This window comes from Caretta caretta, chromosome 2 (genome assembly GCF_965140235.1).
Source record: "Caretta caretta isolate rCarCar2 chromosome 2, rCarCar1.hap1, whole genome shotgun sequence".
Classification (NCBI taxonomy): domain Eukaryota; kingdom Metazoa; phylum Chordata; order Testudines; family Cheloniidae; genus Caretta; species Caretta caretta.
The window spans coordinates 40,025,632-40,047,714 of NC_134207.1; the positions used below are offsets into that span (position 1 = coordinate 40,025,632).

The following is a 22,083-nucleotide window of genomic DNA, read 5'->3' on the forward strand; positions in this document are numbered from 1 at the left end:
CTACAACATGGATTTTGTCAAACTAAAAAAAAAAAGTAGGCAGAAGACAGTATATAATTTTTTCAAAAAGCAAACAAAGTCAATTAGGCATGCACTATCTAAGAGAATATATATTACAATGGTGTGTTTTGTTTTTAAGTTTCAGAGTGAACTAGAGTGAAGTTATAATATGTGCAGTATGTGAAACTCTGGGCATTTGGCACATTTTATATCAAATCCCCCTTTCGAAAACTACATTGGATATGAAAATGTAATGTGATACCAGCTTAACAAGAGTTTTGCACTTACCAGAATTATGGCAGTAGTCCATATACTGTGGACTCTGGATTGTAAAGGCTACCATATCTGGAGCTAAGAGAGATTCTGGTTTTCTACTTTCATTGAGCCATTTGCTGCTGTGTAGGTCTCTGGTGTCAGAAGGGCCTTGAATTAAAGGAATCAGCTTCTCTTTTCCACCATCACCTAAATAAAGATTAAACTCTTTACACCTTTTCTTACAAGATAATTCAACACTAACTTTCACTAGCCTCAGCAGGACAGCTATTAAATACATAAGTATAGAACAAAGTGACAAAATACAAAGAATGAACAGCATTTATAAACTTGTTAGTAGTAAACAACTTCCTTGTAAAGTTATTTTGCAAACGTTTTTATATGCAGAAGAATTTAAATTAAAATTTAATTTAAAATAATGTTCCCAGATAAACCAATCAAGTCTCATTAAATAATTTGTAAATTACTATCTCCTGACTAATAAAACACTCACTTATCTCAACAATCACCTGGGAATTCCTAAATCACATTTAATTATAATTACTATGTTGAAAAAGCTCTAAACACTGACTACATATGGTATTTGTATGGGTTGAAAATTTTTACTGTATATACATCTCTTCACTAGAAGCAGTAAAGATTCATTACATCACAAAACCTCTGAAAAACTCCACAACTGAAAATTTTACTTGTGTCTTTTTTGAAAACGATGGGGCAGATTTTAAAAAAATCATAATATACATTCATAATTAGTGAGGCAAAACACAAAACACAAATGTACTGTATCATTTGAAAATCCAGGTTTTCATATCAATTTTCTTCAATGTTGTTAGACTCTGTTTTTTTAGTTCAAAATCCAACAGGTTTTAATTTTATCTATTTGTCATCAAAATTGAATTTACTATAGTCATGGTGTATCATCTTGGCACAATTAAAAAAAAGAGAATACAAAAAAACCCTCTCTGATTCATAGGAACAATGAGTAAATTCTTGTTTCAGTAACTCTCCTTGTAAAAAGCAAGGCCAATTCTCCTATACAGGCAATAAAGTTTTACATGGTCCAGCTGCACATACCTGGGGCTTTGGCACAAATTTTTATTGATCCCACGGTCCCAGAGGCACATTTGACCAATGATGTGCTGCAGTACTTCAATTCAACATTCTGGACTGAGCCCTCAAGAGTTGGCATGGGATTCTTAGATTTCACACCTAATAAAAGAAAACTGCAAATGTACTAGCCTGTTGAATTTAAATATTTTTATATTCCTTCACCAAGGTATTTAAACTTAATTATACTTTAATTATCCACGTTAGATGTTCTTATAGCATTTTTGTTGCTATTCATAGCTGACTTTGTGAAGTGAGAGAATATTGTTATATACTTTTATACATATACATATAATAATGCACAAAATATTTATTTGTTCTTATTTTTATACACATATGGCAACTTACAACTTTTAGAATAAATATGTATATACACAAATCCATACAATTTTGTTTAATTTTATAACTGAGCCATGACACTTCAACTGCTCTCTATCAACATTTTTGTTATAATCCTTTAATTTGAAGATCTCAAATGACTAAATTTTCAGATGACACTTAGAAAACAGGGTTTCATTCAGTAGCAACATCAAAACATTAAATACGTGCAGCTGAGTAGCACAGCAGGTTAGTGCACTTGCCATTTCACTACGGAAACCAGAGTTCAAACCTTGCCTTAGGTCACACGTTAAATACGTATGGTGGTCTCTTCTTAGCCCCCATTTGTGCACACAGAAAGCTAAAACACAGTTTGGAACAAATCGGTGCTATTGGCAATCTCTTCTGAAGAGACGCCTAGAACTGTAACAGCAGGGGATATTGCAGGTCAGGACTTAGGTACATTGGCAGAGTTCTATGGGGAAGCTGACACAACACCACCCACCCACACCGGCTCAAGTCAGCTCTATTATTCCACAGACTTTCACCATCAGAAAAACTACATTTACTTACAAATTATAAAAAAATTAGTTTGACGCTTGTAAAGAGCATGAGGCAGGGGAGAAATTGAAGTACGATTTTATAAATGAATATTTCCCTACACAGAACTGATACTGAATTCAAAAATTAGATTTGGCAAGCATTTTGTTCATTATGCAAGCATTAGCCTAATATGGGGATCATTTCTGTGCATAGCTAACACAGTATTTCTGCCAGAATCCATATTTATACAAAGAAACTATTATGATCCATCAGGCAAAAATACTTCCAAAAAAAAAAAAAAGGCACTTTTATATTTTCATGATAGATGGACACAGTAGGGCAACTGGATAAATATATATTTTAAGTCCCCTAAATACTTAACCAATTATATTTTCTTGCATTGGCTCTCAAAGACACTTGCATTAAAGATTATTCTTTTGATTATTTTAAGTAAACAGGAAAAAAAAACATACCCAGCACTTAATTTACAAAATGACAATAGTCAGAAAATTCAAAATTAAATCTGAAACTCTGTGATTAGTACATTTAATTGTCTAAATATTAGAGCACATTCAGTCAGACTTGTATAATCACTTGCTGCTCAGAGTCCTTTGCAACATACCTGTACCATGGAATAAACTAAAAATTAAATTACACAAGTAATCCCTCTACAGTCAATTAACACAATCACGTGAATGGTAACAGTGAATTCCAAATGAACCTATTAGGGCTTTCACACAATGACAACTCATGTAAGGGTTGCAGTATTGGGGAAAACTTTGGGAGTATTATTTAAATTAGGAGCTATGGGGAAAAGTGGAGAGTACCAAAGTACCTTATTTCAGAGTGGTAGCCGTGTTAGTCTATATCAGCAAAAAAAACCGAGGAGTACTTGTGGCACCTTAGAGACTAACAAATTTATTTGGGCATAAGCTTTCGTGGGCTAGAACCCACTTCATCAGATGCATGGAGTGGAAAATACAGTAGCAGGTATAAATACACAGCACATGAAAAGATGGGAGTTGCCATATCCAGTGGAAGGTCAGTCTAACAAGACAATTCAATTAACAGTAGGATACCAAGGGAGGAAAAATCACTTTTGTAGTGGTAACGAGAGTGGCCCATTTCAAACAGTTGACAAGAAGGTGTGAGTAACAGTAGGGAGTTATTAGTATGGGGGAAATTAGGTTTTGTAATGACCTAACCACTCCCAGTCTTTATTCAGGCCTAATTTGATGGTGTCCAGTTTGCAAATTAATTCCAGTGCAGTTTCACATTGGAGTCTGTTTTTGAAGTATTTTTTGTTGAAGAATTGCCACTTTTAGGTCTGTTATTGATTGACCAGGGAGATTGAAGTGTTCTCCTACTGGTTTTTGAATGTTCTGATGTCAGATTTGTGTCCATTTATTCTTTTGCGTAGTCCTTTATGTAAAGCAATTAAATTTGCTAAGGACAGCTTATGTACAAATGAAGTTAAGAATCACAGAATCATAGACTTTAAGGTCAGAAGGGACCATTATGATATAATATAGGTATAGATATATAGAGAGATATATAGAGAGAGCAAAAATTATAATATCACAGAATAAACTGTAGTGGGTCAAATAATTAGTACTTCTAGTCAAGTAGACACCAATACATGATATGAATATAGAAATTGCTTTTGTGATAAATAGGGTAGCTCCATTTTATGGACATCCACAGCCAGTTAGCTATAAAACCCCTGTTAGTAGCTGTTCTCTACTTGCTTTACCTGTAAAGGGTTAAAAAAGCCCATAGGTAAAAGGAAGGGAGTGGGCACCCGACCAAAAGAGCCAATAGGAGGGCTAGAACATTTTAAAATTGGGGAAAAACTTTCCCTTTCTCTGTCTGTCTGTTGTTCTCCAAAGAGAGGAGACACAGAGCAGCAATGCTGTAAGAAGCTTTAAACCAGGTATGAAAAATCATCAAATCATACCTTGAACCTACTTATCTGAAAACCCAGATATGTTAGTAGATCAGGGAATGCGTAGGAAGATGTGATTAGGTTTATCTCTTTTATTTCTGTATGGCTTGTGAACTCCTCTATGCTAACCCCAGGTGCTTTTGTTTTGCTTGTAACCTTTAAGCTGGACCTCAAGAAAGCCATTCTTGATTCTTAATTATTATATTTCCTCTTTTTAAATTTAGCAAGCCTAAGTATTTCTTTCTTTTTGTTTTTAATAAAATTTACCTTTTTTAAGAACAGGATTTTTGTGTGTGTGTGTTCTAAGAGGTTTTGTGCATATGTGGTTTAATTAGCTGGTGGCAACAGCTGATTTCCTTTGTTTTCTTCCTCAGCTCTTCCCTGGTGGGGGGTGGGGAAAGGGCTTGAGGGTACCCCACAGAAAGGAATTCCCAAGTGCTTCTTCCTGGGTTCTCAAAAGGGTGTGTGTGTTTTTTGCACTTGGGTGGTGGCAGCATCTACCCATCCAAGATCAGAGAGAAGCTGTAACCTTGGGAGTTTAATTCCAGTCTGGAGTGGCCAGTATTAATTTTTAGAATCCTTATGGGCCCCACCTTCTGCACTCAAAGTGCCAGAGTGGGAAATCAGCCTTGACAGCTATCTATCTATCTTAGGTACTTATGTGGCTCCCACTGTACTATCTAAGTGCCTCACAATCTTGTAACATGCATCCCACAAGATCTTTGTGAGGTAGGGAAGTACTCATATTTCCATTTTAAAGATGGTGAATTGGGGCATAGAGAGACTGAGTGACTCATCCAATATTATATAGGAAGCCTGGGGAAGAGCCAATAACTTAAACTAGGTCCCCCAAGTCCCAAACAATCACCCTAGCCACTGGACCATCCTTCCTCTGCAATATTAGATCAAATTAGTGGTCCATCTGGTCCAGTACCAAACTCTACAGAGAAAAGTTCAAGAAAACCTATAGCAGACAATGATGACACCACCTCTGTCACAATCTGGCCCCATCCTGCTCTCTGGACGGACCCCAGTCTGTTGTGACTGAATCCAACCACTAAGCCCCATGTGCTTCTAAATCGTTTTGGGTCTGGATAATGACTGATCACTGATCCTGGCTCTGGGTCTCCCTAGCTCTGGGTTTTTCCCAGAGGCAGATTCTGTGTCTGACAACCTTCTTGGGCAGTGGGACCCTACAATCTAGCCACCAAGACCACAGAACCAGTGCCAAAAGCTTCCCAAGTGCCCAGATGCTTGGACCCATTCCCCCACCCCTACCCCCAGGAGTTTGTCTGGCTGTGGGAGCTCTGGTTTCTTAGTGCCACAGTCACTGGGTGAGCCATGCCTTACACACTTTTTAGTCCGATGAGTGCCAGGTCTGGCTTTCTACACCTCACTCTGAATTGAACCACATGGTCTAACCACGCTTAGATTGGATCTCTGGGCTGCAGCCCCCTGTTTACCAACCATGTTAATCTGACAGGTCTGGCACCTGTAAACCTTCGTTCTCCAGGCACTTGTGGCAGCAGCTGATTACAGTGACTCAAAAACAGCATCACTAAATAAAAGTAGCATTTAATTGCCAAAGGAAACATAGCATTTAGGAAAATGGATTAACACAACAAAAAGTCCTATATGCCCATTTCCTTACCTAAACTTAACATTTGGGTTGGGAGACCCACCCCGTTTGCTACAGTCCCTGTGTCTCTCTTTGTCTGTGAGTATCAGGCCAAGTCTACACTTACAGCAGAGTACAGGCACTACACATGTAGGCAGGCTGTTTCCACACTTGTCACAGTGATGTTCAGCTACACACCTCAGGGAAAGGCTCTGGTAGCTCCCCACTGCCAGAGCCTTTCACTATGGTGAAGAAAAGCTTTGGTTGGGGGTGGCAGTGGGATGCTACACTGCTAACAATAGCAACGTTGACATGGGAGGCACTGCTTGGGCATGTAGAGAGCTGTCTCAGGTATACACCCTAGGGGTTCAAGCATGTAGGGCACTCTTGTGTAGTTTACTCACCTAAGCAGTGTCTTACTGTCTACACTACTATTTATACCCATGCTAGTTGCATGTATAGTGTCTGTACTCTACACATCACTGTAAGTGTATACTAGCCTCAGTCAGTTTGGGTGTCCGCCTCAGATTGATAACAACCAACTCCCTCATCCTTGTTCCTGAGGCTAGCATCTTTCAGGTTTAGGATCCCTTTGATCCTAGATTTTAGTCTGGGAAGAATACGTTACCTGACTAGCTAGAGCTAGTCAGGAGTTATCTTCAAATCAGAAGCTTCTCATATTTTTTCCCCAGTGAGCCTTATCTTAGTCATTGTCTAGTCTTTCCTGACAGTTTCACCTTTAGCAGCCTCCTTTGATTTAACGCTTTGCAGTCAGGCAGGTTAATATCAAACTGATAACCAGAAAACATATGATATTTATAAAAAATATTCTACAGCTCCCACATTCTCCACACCTTGATACTTCCTTCAGGGAGAACATGGCAATAAAGCAATAATACAAGCTTAGCAGAAGAATTTCTTAACCACAAACACTTTTTAAAAGCACAAGAGTTACAAATCCATAGAAAACAACAAACAATCCTGATAGCAATCCCCATGGTCTGATCTCACCTCATCTGAGAGGCCTGGTTCTAATCAGCATCCTTAGGTAAGGCAGAGTGTCTCTTGTCTTTGCTTCTTTCCACTCTGTAACCTTTACAGCCCACTCTCCTCTAGAATACGGACTAAAACCCAGAATTCTTAAAACCCCAAATGTCTCTGCCATCTAGCAAATACCTGTGAAACCCACTTTGACAGTGTGTATCCTAACTCCCTAGTGTCTGGTCCACAAAGAGAGAGCCTACTACATATAACAGTTACTCGGTCAGCTCAAGTGGTAAAGGTCTGCATGTAGGTCTAAAGGTTCCAAGCTTCTTGATGACCAATGTGAGCCAGTAATTTCTATTTTTTCAGGTTTTTTTTTTTAACATTAAAAAAACCTTACATTAAAAGAACTATAAGCAGTGGTGAGCTGGAGCCGGTTTCCCACCGGTTCACTAGAACCGGTTGTTAAATTTAGAAGCCCTTTTAGAACCTTTGTTCCGCGAGGAACAACCGGCTCTAAAAGGGCTTCTAAATTTAACCGGCCAAAAGTGGCGCCTTAGGCGCCGACTCCATGGGTGCTCCATGCAGAGCACCCACCAGCAGCTCCCCACCCCGCCCCCGGCCCCAGCTCACCTCACCTCCGCCTCCTCCCCTGAACGTGCCACCCCGCCCTGCTTCTCTGCCCCCCGCAGGCTTCCCGCGAGTCAGCTGTTTGCGCTGGAAGCTGGGGCGGGCTGAGAAGCAGGCAGCGGCTTCGCACTCAGGCCCAGGGAGGCAGAGATGAGCTGGGGCGCGGGGCGCGAGGAGGGCCACCCGCGCCGCAGCAGGTAACCCTGGCGGGGGGGGGGCACTCAGGGGAACCGCTCCCGCCCCAGCTCGCCTCCGCCACCCTCGGCCTGAGTGTGAAGCCGCCGCTGCCTGCTTCTCAGCCCTCCCAGGCTTCCCGCCGAACAGCTGATTCGCGGGAAGCCCGGGGAGGGGGCGGAGAAGCAGAGTGGGGCGGTGCGTTCAGGGGAGGAGGCGGAGAAGCAGAGCGAAGTGATCTGGGGCCGGGCGCAGGGTGGGGAGCTGCTGGTGGGTGCTCTGCACCCATCAAATTTTTCCTGTGGGTGCTCTAACCCCGGAGCACCCAGGGAGTCTGAGCCTAAGGCACCACTTTTGATGTGATCAGTGGTGGGAGTGGCCGCTTCCCCTGCTCCACCCCTAGCTATGCTCCTCTGCCCCTAGGAGCCAGAGGGAGCTGCCGGACGCTTCCTGGGAGCTGCCCCAGGTAAGCACCATCGGGACTCCCCACCTCGCCCCCCAGCAGGTTCCTCTGGCTCTTGGAGGGGGAGGATGGCACCCACTACAGTGGCCCACAAGACCCTCCTGCCCAGTTCTGGGGGCAGTCAGGGGACAGGGGTGGATGGGACAGGAGTCCTGGCGGGGGGGCATCAAGGAACGTGGGGGGTTGGATAGGGCAGGAGTCCCGGGGGGCAGGGGTGGGCAACAACCCCCTCATGGGGTGAGGAGGGAACCAGTTGTTAAGTTTTTGGCAGCTCATCACTGACTATAAGGTTGCAAAGTCAAGCACTCAAAAGTTAGGAATACAGGGATTCAGGTTGCCTGTGCAACCTTAAACTAGCCCTCTTATGCATAAACAGTCTTTAATTACACAATCTCATATTTTTTTCCACAGAACATCTGGCATTTCCTAATTTTAGTGCTTGACTTTGCAACCGTAATGTTTTAAGTGTAATGTATTTGTACACGCTTGTACACAATTATGTACACCCATGCATAAACACACATAATTTAGCACTGTAAATAATTCTATCAAATTTAACTGTAGATATATTCATTTCATTACCAATGTCTAATGCTTTTCAAAAAAGTTAGCAAGCGTTCCATTGTCTTTGTTTTATACGAAACAATCAAAAGAAGGTCTGATCAGTTTTGGGCCTTTATAATTCTGAGTCCTTCAGAAAAATAATCCTAGCACTTGCAAATGTCATTACATGTATTTCTTCAAATGACCTTTTATGTCCTTTTCTGGATGTTTTTAATCTCAGTTATATATTTTTGAAGATAAGGCAAAGAAAAAGATAGACACCATACTCCAACTCACACTGATTTGTTCAATAGTCAAGAGGCTAAATTCATTCCTGTAACATCACTCAAACTGAGTTACACAAGGGATGACTCTGGTATGTTATATTTTCTACCATCACTTTCTAACCTTTTTTAATGCTTCTAAATAATTTTTTAGAAATATGCTGTGCAGTGGGCAGCTGTCCTCACTGACCTATCCAAAATAAACTTTACTGGTCAAATCCTGCTTCTTTTTCTCATGTGACAAGCCTTATTAATATCATTCCTTCTTGCCAAGGATTTCTTTTTTTAAGTTATTATTTCCCAATCTATTAAACCACTTCTTCAATGATAATATACTGTGTTTGTAAAATCAAAGTCCTTATAGCTGTAGTAGAAATCTTTGTGATATGCCTTGTTTCCCCTCAATAAAAATATATTTAAAACATTAAGTAATAGAGGTTGGGAAGTAGCATATAGAAAAAGATTATAAAAATATGCTCCAAATAATATTTGTGAAGAGGTAACATCTGCACATCAAAATACTAATTCATAGTCACTAACTCACAAATATATAAACACTACCAGTGTTTTAACTGGACTAGTGATGGTGAACTCAATGTTAAGAATTCAAAGAGGTAACCATATCTACTACTGTGTACTAATAATGGCCAAATTCAATTTCCCCAAATCAAACTGCTGGAAAAGCACATTTGGAGAAAATTCCTTAATATCAAAATAATTGTTTTGTATAATGGCTTATTCTGGAGCATACAAGAATAGGAGGCTACTGGTGATTTAGTTTTCAATTACACACAGGTTTTGGTTCACGAAGTAAGTGTGGTTGAGCCACTAATTAACATTTTCTACAAAATAACTGTGGCATTCTTGCCAGAGAGATCATACTTAGAGGTATAAGACATAAATTTCAAGAAGGGTGTAAGATTTGAGAAATATTTCAGTGTACGTCTGAAGAAAAAACACAAATTTTGAAACCATTGCAAAAGCAATATTGCCAACACTACAAAAGTTTGATGTTTCCTACCCATTGTATGTTTAGGTTTATTCAAGACTATGCTGCATACATGAACAAAGTCTGAAACCTCTTCTGCTTAAACTTGTAAACTTGTGCATCAAGCTAATTTCCTGCTTAAACTTGTTTGGGGACATTTGGATATAGAACTTTAGTCACAACTTATTTTGTTCTACCTCATTTAAAAAGGGGGGGGGGAATAAAAGAGATCATTTATAAACTATGAGTGTAAGGAAAACCTAATACAAGCCTCAAATCAGATCTTTTTACATAGTACACACACTGAATGCGTTAAAAACTGGGTAATATCTCAGTCTCAAAATGTAATTGTAAATGGGAAATCATAATCAAGTGTGTGTATTTCTACTGGAGTCCCACAGGAATTGGTTCTTGACCCTATTCTGTTTAACAATTTTATTAATCACCTGCAGAAAGCACAAAATCATCAGTAATAAAATTTGAAGATGACAAAACATTTGTGGGGGGGTCAGGGGAGTAGTAAATAATGAAGACAGGTTACTAACAGAGTGATCTGAACCTCTTGGTAAACAGAGCACAGCAAACAGCATGCGTTTTAAAAAGGACAAATGTGAAGCAACTGAGGAGCAATGAATGGAGGCCATACGTACAAGATGGGAGAGCTCTTTCCTGGGAAGCAATGGCTCTGAAAAAGACTCGTGGGTTGTGACTCTGGCAGACCAGATGCCTACTCTTGCCAAGGCTTTAGACTTCAACTAAACAGTGACAAATTCACTGCTGGAAACCAGTCTGTTTCACCTGTGTGTTAGTATTGTTAAGATGAGTATTGGACTTATAACAATGTGTTTAGACTTTATGAAATGTTTGTGAATTGCTGCATGCCTTAATCTCATTTATATCTTTAACCCAAGCTATAAGGTAGTATTTATGTTTTTGCTTTGTAACTGTAAAAAATGTTTGCTCTGAAGCTGTGAACCCAGATGGAGGAATCTTCTCCTGCCCATCAAGAAGGACATTGTGGGACATCACAATACAAAGATTTTGCTAACTACCCCTTACGCCCATGGAGAGGCTACATGCGAAAGGGTTCGTCACATCAGCCTGAATTCTGGAAGGAGGAAATAAAATTAGCTGACAAGAAAAAAATTGTCAGTCATCTCTTTTGCAGTTTGAACTTTCACAGGACAGGATACATGAAACAGAAATCCCTGGGTCAACCTGGGTTAGCCCTAAAAGACATTCAGAGCCAACAGATCACTACAACTCTGTCACCTTTTGGAACAGTAGAATGTGACTCATTTGTGTATATAGGCTTCCTGCTTTAACCTTGTAATAACTCTCATTTCTTTTCTTAGTAAATCTTTAGATAGCTTACTATAGGATTGGCTACTAGTGTTGTCTTTGGTATGAGATCTAATGTATAAATTGACCTGGGGTAAGTGGTTGATCTCTTGGGACTGGGAGCAATCTCAATATTTTGTGATCTTTAGTGTACAGCAACCATCTAACACTAAGTCCAGTTTGCCTGGATGGCAAGATAGACTGGAATCCTCAAGGGGACAGACTCTGATTCCATGGTAAAACTGTTATAGTGCTTTAGGAGTTCACACTTGTTACTGGGTTGGTGAAATTTAACTTTAGAACATATAGCCAGTTTGGGGTCTCTGCTCTGCTTCTTGATAGTCTGCCCTGAGTTTGGCATTCACGGTTCTGAGCCATTCCAGACAGCGTGACAGGGGTCATGATGGATAATTAGCTGCACACAAGCTTCTAGTGCAATGCTATGGCCCAAAGAGCTAATGCAATCTTTGGATTCATAAACGAGAATCTCCAGGAGCAGGGAAATTATTGTACCTCAGTATATGGCACTGGTACAACCACTACTAGACTATTGTGTCCAGTTCTGATGTCCACATTTCAGTAAGGATGCAAACTGGAGAGTGTTGAGAGAAGAGGCATGAGAATGATTAAAGGATATACATACAGTATAGTGATAGACTCAAGGAACATATCTATTTAGCTTGACAAAAAGAAGGTTATGATGCAACTTGATCACAGTTTATAAGTACCTACATAGGTAACAAATATTTGATAATGAACTCTTCAAGCTAGCAGACACGATATACCAAGATCCAATGGCTGGAAGTTGAGGTAGATAAATTCAGACTGGAAATAAGGCATACATTTTTAACAGTGAGGATAATTAATCACTTGAACAACTTACCAGTGGTTATAGTGGATTCTCCATCACTGGCAATTTTTAAATCAAGACTGGATTTTTTCTAAAAGATATGCACTAGTTCAAACAGGAATTAATTCAGGGAAGTTCTATGACCTGTATTATATAGGAAGTCAGACTAGATAATCACACTGGTTCCTTCTGGCCTTGGAGTCTATGTAGCAGCATTACCTCCCTTGGTGTTAATCACAAGGTAGAATACTTGGTGTCTCCTGTTTTCCACTACACATAACATTTGTATGAGTACATTGCCTTTTTCAAAGGAAACAGTGCTGCTTGTACCAAAGCTGCAACTTTGTCCTCAAATGTGCCATTAAGGTGGTAGTACAATATGCCAGTTATATACAGGGTTGTCCTTTGATTCTTGGAATCTTTGCATGTAAACTACAGGGAAAAAATGTGAGGAGAAAATATGTTGCTTTCTAGAACTCTATGTTCCAACAGAATTGCTCTGAGATTCACTTCACTCCATTGTTCAACATCAACAAATTCAATGAAAGTAAGAGAGAGCAATCATGCTCATGTTTTTTTCCCCATCACAGCAGACAAATTTCTTTACCTAATTTCTTTCTTACCTCAGCAATATGGCAACCATAGACTATAGGGAGATAGTCAGTATACATAACTACTGACATGAAGTGTGATCCAAGCAGATTTTACATTTGCTTCAGGTAAGAATGCAGAGATAGATTATCCTTTTCTGGTTGTATTCCTTCGTAGAAGATACCTGCTTTTCTGTGGAGCAAATTTCAGCAAAATCAAACTCTTCTCTCAGTATGTCACGTGTAAGCTTTTCTGTTTTAGATGAACTGGAATATTTCACATAGTGTAAAATGTGCCACCACCAGATACGTGAAATGTTCTTCTTCTATATTACAGAACTGGAAAACTGGCTGAAAGATTTCCCAAAGCTGTGCCTTGATATTTTACACTCCCTATATGATACAATAACTCACTTTAATGTTCATTCTATTAGTCTCCAGAAGTGCACAGAGCTGTTTTTTTCCAGGGATATGTACAGGAAGGTCTCAAGGAGACATGTTACTTAGAGCTCCTGGGGAACACAGCAACTGTGTTACCCTTTAGAATGGTGTAGCAAGGTTTCCATTGGTAAGGCAGCATTATTCATTGGGGCCAAGGCCTGGCCTCCTCACATTCCTTCTGTGTACTCCTTAAATTTGAAGGAGTACAAAGGTTGCAACCTCCTCGTTCCATATGTCATCAGCAGGACAAGCCACAATCTGGTACTTTATGGCTCAGTTAAAGACTTCAATCACCAAGGCTGTCAATCTGATACTTATTGTGAGCCCTAACTTAACCTAAGAATTTTTTCTTTGTTTAATATCTATACCTCAATTGGTGATCTTAGCAATCTTTATATACATTACCAATGCACTGGTAAAGTAATGAGTTTGCAGTTATTCGTGGAAAAATCAGGAGGGTAGTTTTGAACTGAATTGTAAGATATACAGGAAATCAGTGAAGGGAATGAAAGATAAAGGTGATATATTACTACTACTTAGGGCAAGAAAGTCTCAACTAAGTATCTGAAGGCCCATTAAATTTAAAGAGTAATGATTTAGGAAGATCATAAAAGAGGGAAATGCAAAATATGAGATAGGAAATGAGTAAGACATGATTAAAATTTTCAGAAGTGGCCCCAAATGGATTCTAGCAATGTTTTTGAGGTGACTTTAAAGAGAGGACTTCAGTATTTAAAGCATTCAATAGCAGGACATGATGATATGGCCAGGACACAAAATGAAAACTGGCACACAAACATCAGAATGATTAAGAGCTGGGTGAAAAGAGACAGATCTATGAATGAGAGCAAGTAGGCTTTACCCAAATGAAAGAACATTTAGGGACTAATACAATGTCCATTGAAATATTCCCGCGGTCTTAATGAACATTAGATCAGGCCCTTACATCTCAATCCAGTAATGCATATAAGCACATGCTTAACTCTAAACACAAAACTTCAGTAAGACTACTCATTTGCTTGAAATTCAGTACATGCTTACCTGTTTTGTTGAATTGTGGTTTTAACAAGGTTGTTTTGTACTTTGTTAGAGAGGTGAAAATACCTTGCTGAGTTGGAGACAGAGCTCCTTTCCCTCCTTCCCACAGAGGTGACACAGCAGCACTGGGAATCAAATGCAGCCAACCCCACATGCCACCAGCCCCACTGGAAATAGCTGAGGCGCCAGAGCACTCATAAAGGGGACCTGTCCTGCTCCAACAGTACGGTCACAGCAGCAGTAGGGGAGCTTGACCACCCTTAAAGGGTTCAGGATCCCCACTTCTCTGGCTGTTCTTTCCTTCCCTTCACTAGTGGGGACATGGCAGCATGGAAGGGACCATTGTTCATTTCGAAAATATAAGAAAAAATTAGAGAGATTTTCTAAAATTTGAAAATGAGGCTGTGATGACTCTCCAAGTCACTTCCTCTACCTCAAGAACAGCCACCAGGAACTAGGCTCTCTTATGGGGAAGGAGCCATTAGCCTCATTCCTGCTGCTTCAGCCTTTGCTACCTTCTTCTAACCGGGAGGACACTTTTACAGCTGTAACTCACACACTGTTCAATAGTAAGAACTATTTAGCTTCCTCTCGCACCTCTCTTCCAAACCAGATAAAGGCAGCAGAGGCACCATGATCACAGACAGCTTATTTCAAGGAGACATCTGATGCCATTTACATCCCCCTTTTCTTAGACTCAACCTACTTAGTATTATTGTTGCTATTATTATCATTTTTGTTGTAATGCCACCATGCTTCCAACACACCCACCACTACCCGAGAAACAGACTGGTCCAACTCCAAACATTCCCAGGACGTATCATGCCCAAAGTATCCAATAGACAGGTCTTACCCACAGCATTTGTCGAAACAGAAAAACTTCCCTCCACTCAGAGCATCCCATGATTATTTCAGCTATTACAGACCAAACTGGAAGAAATGTCCAAGGAAACAGCAGAGCAGAAATGAGAAACAGGATACCAAATATTTACTACCTGTGCACTGCACAGGACCATCACACAGGCACAGTCCTGAAGAAGGTATCCCAAAACTACCTAAGCTAAAATTGATGCTGATCTATGTAAGAGCCATCACCAACAAACAGAAAAATATGTAACCTCATCAGCAATGAAGCACCGAATAAAACTTCATCACAGAGACCTGGCTACATGACACAGCGACCCCTATGCTAGCCCACATCATGCCTCCTGGCTACTCAGTCCATCACAGACCTAGAGAGAACAAGAAGAGAGGTGGCATTGCATTCATCTTCTCTTCAAACACCAGATTGAAAAGAAGTGGCTCAGGTAAGCCAAATTAATTCAAAATAATTTATCTAACAATAGAAACCAGAGCCAAACCTAACAGATTCTATGCTCATTTATAGATCACCAAAGACTAAAGAGTTCATAAAGGAGCTCACTGACACCTTCTTGGAGAAATATGTCAGTCTTATCTCCTGGGAAATTTCAACATGCATGCTGCCAAGTCCACAGGTGCAGAATCTCCTCACTTGTCTCCATAGGACTTTCACAAGCCACCTCTGGTCCAACCCCACATCGCCAGTCACACCTTGGACCTGGTCTTCAGATTAGATATTAATATCGAGAACATCACAACCCAGCCACTGTTTTTGACAGACTATTACCTATTTAAGGCTTTCCCAGCTCCCAATTGACAAGAAAGTCACATGACCCTGATTCAAACACAAAGACTCAGACTTAATCAAATTTCAAAGCATGCTGAAGCAGAACAACATTCCAAAACAGAACAAGATGTCAATGATCTGGTGAATAATTATCATCATACTCTAATCTCAGCCATGAACACTCTGGCTCCCATACAGTTCATTCCTTTCCTTCACCCACATATATCTCCTTGATTTTCTGATACTCTGCACCAGCTGAGACAGAGAAGTTGGAAACTCAAGCACCTATGGCGAAAAACGAAAGCTGAAACAAACAGGCTGGAGAATGTCAAAGATTATACTGAAGTCGTTTTACAGGCCAAGAAAAACTTTCTATCAACCTCCACTGAATATGCCATATCCCACTCTAAGTAGCTATCCAAGATGGTAAACAACTTCATCAGTGCCGAATGTCTATAGCCCATAACAGAAACCAGCACAAAGCACTGCAAAGTATTACTTCACTGAAAAGATCATGTGCATTTAGGAAGGTTTTTCAAACAGCATGGATCCACTCCATCAACCCAGGCAGCAAACAGTTTGCCTGCATTCCTAGATTTCAGTACATTCACTTATGAAGAAGGATTGGAAACTCTAAAAGGAGTCTCAACCCAAGATACGTGAATCCGACCCATGCCCTTCCTGGTTGGTAGAAAAGAGTCACAAGCAACTTGTGTTACTTGTGGCAAATACTAATGTCTCATTCAGGGAAAGAGTATTCCCTTTCTCCTTCAAATATGCAATAGTGCAACTGGCAATGAAGATATCAACCCTGAACATATGATTCTAGCTAACGACTGCTCAGTATTAAACCTTCCATTCCTAAGCAAGCTCAAACAAAAGCTAGCTACAAGCTCATCTAATTGACGAACTCAAGCCAGGACATGGGATGGAAACAACTTTTGTGGCATTGATGGATGCTCTCTTGCTGTAAATGGAGAGAGGAAAGACTTTCATTCTCATCCTCATGTCCTACCTAAGAGAAGCAATAGGGGCCCAGGCAACTGTGGTGAAAATGGTTTAAGTCCCTCCTAAAGAGACACACCCAATGAGCAGTGATGGGAAATAGAACCTCTACCACCAAACACCTCACTTGTGGAGTCCCACTAGATCAATTCTCTCTCCGGACCTATCAACACCTACGTTCAGCCAATAGGTAAATTGGTAGGATGACACAGACTGAAGAGCCAGCAGTATACAGCTCTACCTACCACAAATGACCATACCATTACCACCAAGATAGTCCAGTAACTGGAAGAGCTGATTGAAGCTGAACCTGAACAAGACAGAGGTTTTGCTGGGGAAAAAGAGGAAAGCTCTTTGAAGGGTATGCAGCCAAGGTACACAACCATTATTGATCAATTCTCTATGTAGTTTAGGAATGATCCTGGGTCCCTGGGTCACATAGCAGCATCCACAAATAATGATCTCAACCACCTCCTGAGCTAGAAGATTCCATCCGACCCTGGAAGATGATGACCGGGCCTCAATTATATACACCTTCATCACCTCTCAGCTGGACTACAGCAATCCAATATACATGGGCAGGAAGCCAGTCGTCCTTACAAAACTCCAGTTGGTAAAGAACACTTCAGCATATCTCCTCAACAACACAAGGTACCATAAGCACACAAAACCTGGCCTTCACTATCTTTGGCTTCCCACAGAATATAGACTCAAGTTCAAGGCCTCAATCCTTATCTTCAAGTTGCTCCATGGCCTGGCCTCAGAATATCTAAACAATCATCTTTAAACTCTGGGATGAAGACTGTGTTTGACAACTCCACTGCTCAGGCACAATGGAATTACCATAAAGAGAGTGCTAGTCTATGCAGGAGGCAATGTTTCTTGGGACTGGCCTAAGACAGCTGACTGAACTCCTACAGGAGCCCATCACAAACTTCACCACCTTCTGCGCCTACTGCACGGCACACTTTTTCGACCCTGCCTTCTCACACACACATATAGCAGCACGTACATTTAAAAAACAAAACCAAAACAAAACACTACACAGCAATCACAATTCTCCCGCAGGGAAGAGGATAAAAGAAAATGAACTACATGTCACAGATCTTGGAGCTTGTCTAAACTACCTCTTAAGTGGATGTAAGCTATGTCACTCAGGGATGTGAAAAAATCACCCCCCCTGAGCAATATAACTTACATTGACTTAAAGAGGTGTCTTCACTATGCTATGTCAGCGGTAGACGCTCTCCCACTGACATAGCTTCCACCTCTCACTGAGGTGGAGTAATACGTCGACAGGAGAGTGCTCTCCCATCGACATAGCGCGACATCAGCGCAGCTGCATCAATGCAGCAACGCCGATGTAGTGCAGTAGCGAAGACAAGCCCTAGGTCATACTGCTCAATGCACTGCTGGAATTTGCTCAGATACTACAGTGATAAGGACAGTGTAAGAACCTGAATAGAATAGAATAAGAGCAGTGGAGAGCAGTAGTTAACTAATGACTAAGACCAAAATTAAGGTGAGCAAATTTTCAATGAAATGGATAGTAGCAACTATTTTGAGCATGACAAGGAAAGAACCAGAGAAGATGGAATTGTTGATACAAGGGATGATAGCTGATCTTATAAGGAAAAAAAAAAGGCTGGAAGTGGATTCAGAGTTGCAAACATATAAAGAATAGAAACAGACAGCTGCCCTGAAGATAACAAGAGAATCGGATATATTTTCAATCTCCTAAAGCAGCAGTTCTCAAACTGTGGGTCAATGTCGTAAAATGGGGTCGCCAGGGCTGGCATTAGACTTGCTCAGGCCCAGGGCCAAAGCCCAAGCCCCGGGGCCCAGGGACGAAGCCAAAGTTTAAGCCCCACTGCCTGGGGCCAAAGCCCAAGGGCTTCAACTCTGGGTGACGAACCTCGGGTTTTGGCTTTGGTCCCCCTCCCCAGGGTGGTGGGGCTCACACAGGCTCAGGCTTCAAGTCCCCCACTCCTGGAGTCATATAGTCTTTTTTGTTGTCAGAAGGGGGTCACGGTGCAGTGAAGTTTGAGAACCCCTGTTATAAAGGAAGGACAAAGCAAATATTACTACTTAAAATAATAATATGGAACAAGGATAATGAGTCACTAGTTTCCTCAGTGATGCATGACAGGAAACTATGTCTCTGAACTCTAGGAAGAGAATGAACAGACAGTGGACTTCCTAGGTTTTTTTATAGAAGTCCAAGAAGCACTTTCTTCTCTCCATATGCCAGCAGATAGAATTGAGTTTATTGAAGTTATTTGTGTGCCACATTATGTGGGAGAAGGGGAACTGGTAGAAACTCAGATGAGAGCAAAGTGATCCAGAATCAAGAAATGGATAGTGTAATAGATATGAACTGACAATAGACTAATGAAACATGATCATTAATAAAATCAAGGATCAAGAGAAAAGACTCACTAAGAAAACTGAGTGCTACAGGAGATGCAAAGGATAAGGGTCGGGGAGAGGAGATACAAACTAATACAGAAATGTTGACTAATGGCAGGATCAGAAAAAGTAAGGGAGAGGTATTAAAGGTGTATAGAGGTTAATGGTATGAAAATGTAAAAGATCATTACTATCTTTATGAGGTAAAGGAAGCTAGAAACAAGGTATCAGAGCGGCTGTCACCAGAGATATTGATAGTTAAGTGACTATTACAGTAGAAAAGGTCTATAGTCATGAAACCAGAGAAACTATGGCTGTAGAGCTGTTAAGTCAAGAACTTCCATGCTGAAGATGATGTAAGAACAGTAGTGATGTATTTGAAGTGTTAGTGTACACTGAAACGAAAACAAATCCAAATTTGCCAGTAACAGGCTTGCCTTTTATAAGTCTAGAAACAGAACTGTTCAAAATGAATGAAATGGGAAAAGATACTTCAAGAAAAATGAAGAGGTCAGAGCATGAATTCTGAGTCTCAGGCAAAGACACCAATTAGTCATCAAGGTGCTCCTGTAAGAATAGGCTGGACATTAAAAACAGCAGGTATAGTGGCAGAATAAGTGGAGGTGGTGGAGACCCAATGGGAAGCATCAATAGGGATATACATTACAATGTGCTGTGGCAATGCAGGTTGCTGTTGAAAACAGTCACTGGATGGGAAATGGGACAGGTGGAAGAACAACAGTGATTGGGGTAGGAGCCTGAGGGAATGAAAAGGTAACAAGTGGTATGGATTACATGTGAAAAGGTTGAGCAGTTATTTACCAACATTATTTAAAAGTAATCATTGTTCTCTCTTGGGAACTACTGGCTGTTTAAACAAGAAAACAAAACAAAAAACCAAATAATACCTGAATCTGAACCTTCACTCCTAACCTTCTGTAGCCAGGGAGGCCACAATTTCACCACATCAAAAGATGTCTTTTATTTCTAATTTCAGTAGCAGTCTAATCCACTCAAATTATCTTGTGCACATCTAAAAATTTGTTTTCAGTTAAAAATCACAGAATTCTCCCTAATAATTTAATATGAATAGTTTAAGTTAAACTTAAAAACAGAGTGTTCTAATTTTAGTGGAAAAAAGATAAGAAATGTTTTTACTTATCCCCAAAATATTCTGTATCATTATGAGTAGTTAAAATAAACAGTACCTTTAGCATCTGGAGTGGCAGTTTCTTACACCAGAAGGATACTAACCTTTAATCCTTGAAACCATTAAAAGGATGTTGTAGGAATATTTTTAGACTCTTTTTTATCTGGTCAAAGCACTGGAAGTTGAGTTGTGTCCATACAAACCAATCATTTCACCAGCAGTTTTATATTTCTTTAAAGCCTCATATAAAAAGCACCTGCTTAAAGTGAGTAATGGAGTTTTATATTCATTGCACTTAGGAACAGCGTATGTAACCTATTCCGTTTTCCTCCCTTGTGGAATGTATTTCAGCTTATACTGCACAGCACATTACCGATGTGTATAAAGACTCTCTGATCAGCAATTTGGACTGCAGACAGCAACCTGCATGAGTACATTTTTTTCCCTAAATACAGTATCCACTTGATTCACCAAGACAAATTAAAACCATCCTTTACAAGACGGTGATCTCACTTTCACAGTGAATATATACAGCACATATATGTGTACATTATGTATATGTGTAAAGTATAGCATCACACCTATAGAATACAAAAAAAATTTACCCTGCACAACTAAATGAAAAAAGACATGCTAGCAGCATAATAAAAAAAAAAAGGGAAATAATTTTTATGTTCGGCTTCACTGTCTGAATAATGTCAATTCTCTTTAATTATGATTACTTGTTAATTCACAAGATGTGAAAAATCTCTCTGATTTGATATGGATTAAAAGAAAAATCCTCTATGTGTATTTAAAAAAATTAAACTACAAAGAAAATCATATATATTCTTCTAATATGACATAAAAGCAAGTTAGAAGACATGCTTTATTTCAAATAATTCCTCTGTCAAAGATTCAAAATACCTTATTACCTAAAATGTTTCAAAAATATGATGGATTTCAAGGACATTTTGGAATTTGCATTGCATAAAGAAAAACACTAAGTATAATAAAACACAAGTCTCTACAGTGCCTTAAATTTCTCAGCTATCAAGAAATGTCATATTCTACATTTCAATCTCAGCATAACTCTCCCTAAAGGATTATTCATTAATATATATTTATTAACATGTACATTTAAATTTATAAAACAGACATTCTAACAGTTCAGAGGTATTTATTCCACTGTAAGAATATCATCATTGGATTGCAGTAAGTACTATATGCCTAACTTTACAGTAGGATGAACATATTACATTTTACTACAATGTACCTTTATAACATTTGACTGGAAAAGTTGTAATTTGTGAGAGGAAGAGTCCAAAATCAATTATACACATGTAGCAATTTTGTATCATTAACCAAAACTCAACAAGTATTAAATACTTTTTAGAAAGCAGGGAAAATATCTTAGCCTCAATTTCTTAAAAAATCATCATGCTAATTATGATTGTTTAGTATAAATAAAGTTGTTGATATATAATTCTGTGAAAATTGTTGAAAGCATCTGCAGAAAACTACTCTCTTCCTCATGGTAGAAAGTTAGGCTGTGGACCGTCTTCCATCTACAAATCTCTAAGCTGATAAACTTTGCCAGAACAAGTTGAACCAAGCATAGTATTACCTGTCAATATTAGTCTACGTAACTACTTACTCACTAAACAGGAAGAAGGGGTATATTACATTAGCTTGATGAGTACCTCTTGGAAGACTGCTAAAGAAGTTGTGAGGTCAATGGAAGTTTATATAGATCATGAGA

General features: G+C 39.8%; 1 protein-coding gene across 8 annotated transcripts in view; it reads right to left on the minus strand.

The window, feature by feature from the left end:
- Nucleotides 1-22,083, minus strand: part of VPS13B (vacuolar protein sorting 13 homolog B) — a 940,751-nt gene that overhangs the window by 586,037 nt on the left and 332,631 nt on the right. For all 8 annotated transcript variants that reach the window (XM_048841327.2, XM_048841328.2, XM_048841325.2 and 5 more), the window contains 2 exons: nt 1,348-1,482; nt 289-462 (listed from right to left, as the gene is read on the minus strand). In XM_048841327.2, coding sequence (XP_048697284.2) covers nt 289-462; nt 1,348-1,482 — 309 coding nt within the window. The remainder of the gene's footprint in view (nt 1-288; nt 463-1,347; nt 1,483-22,083) is intronic.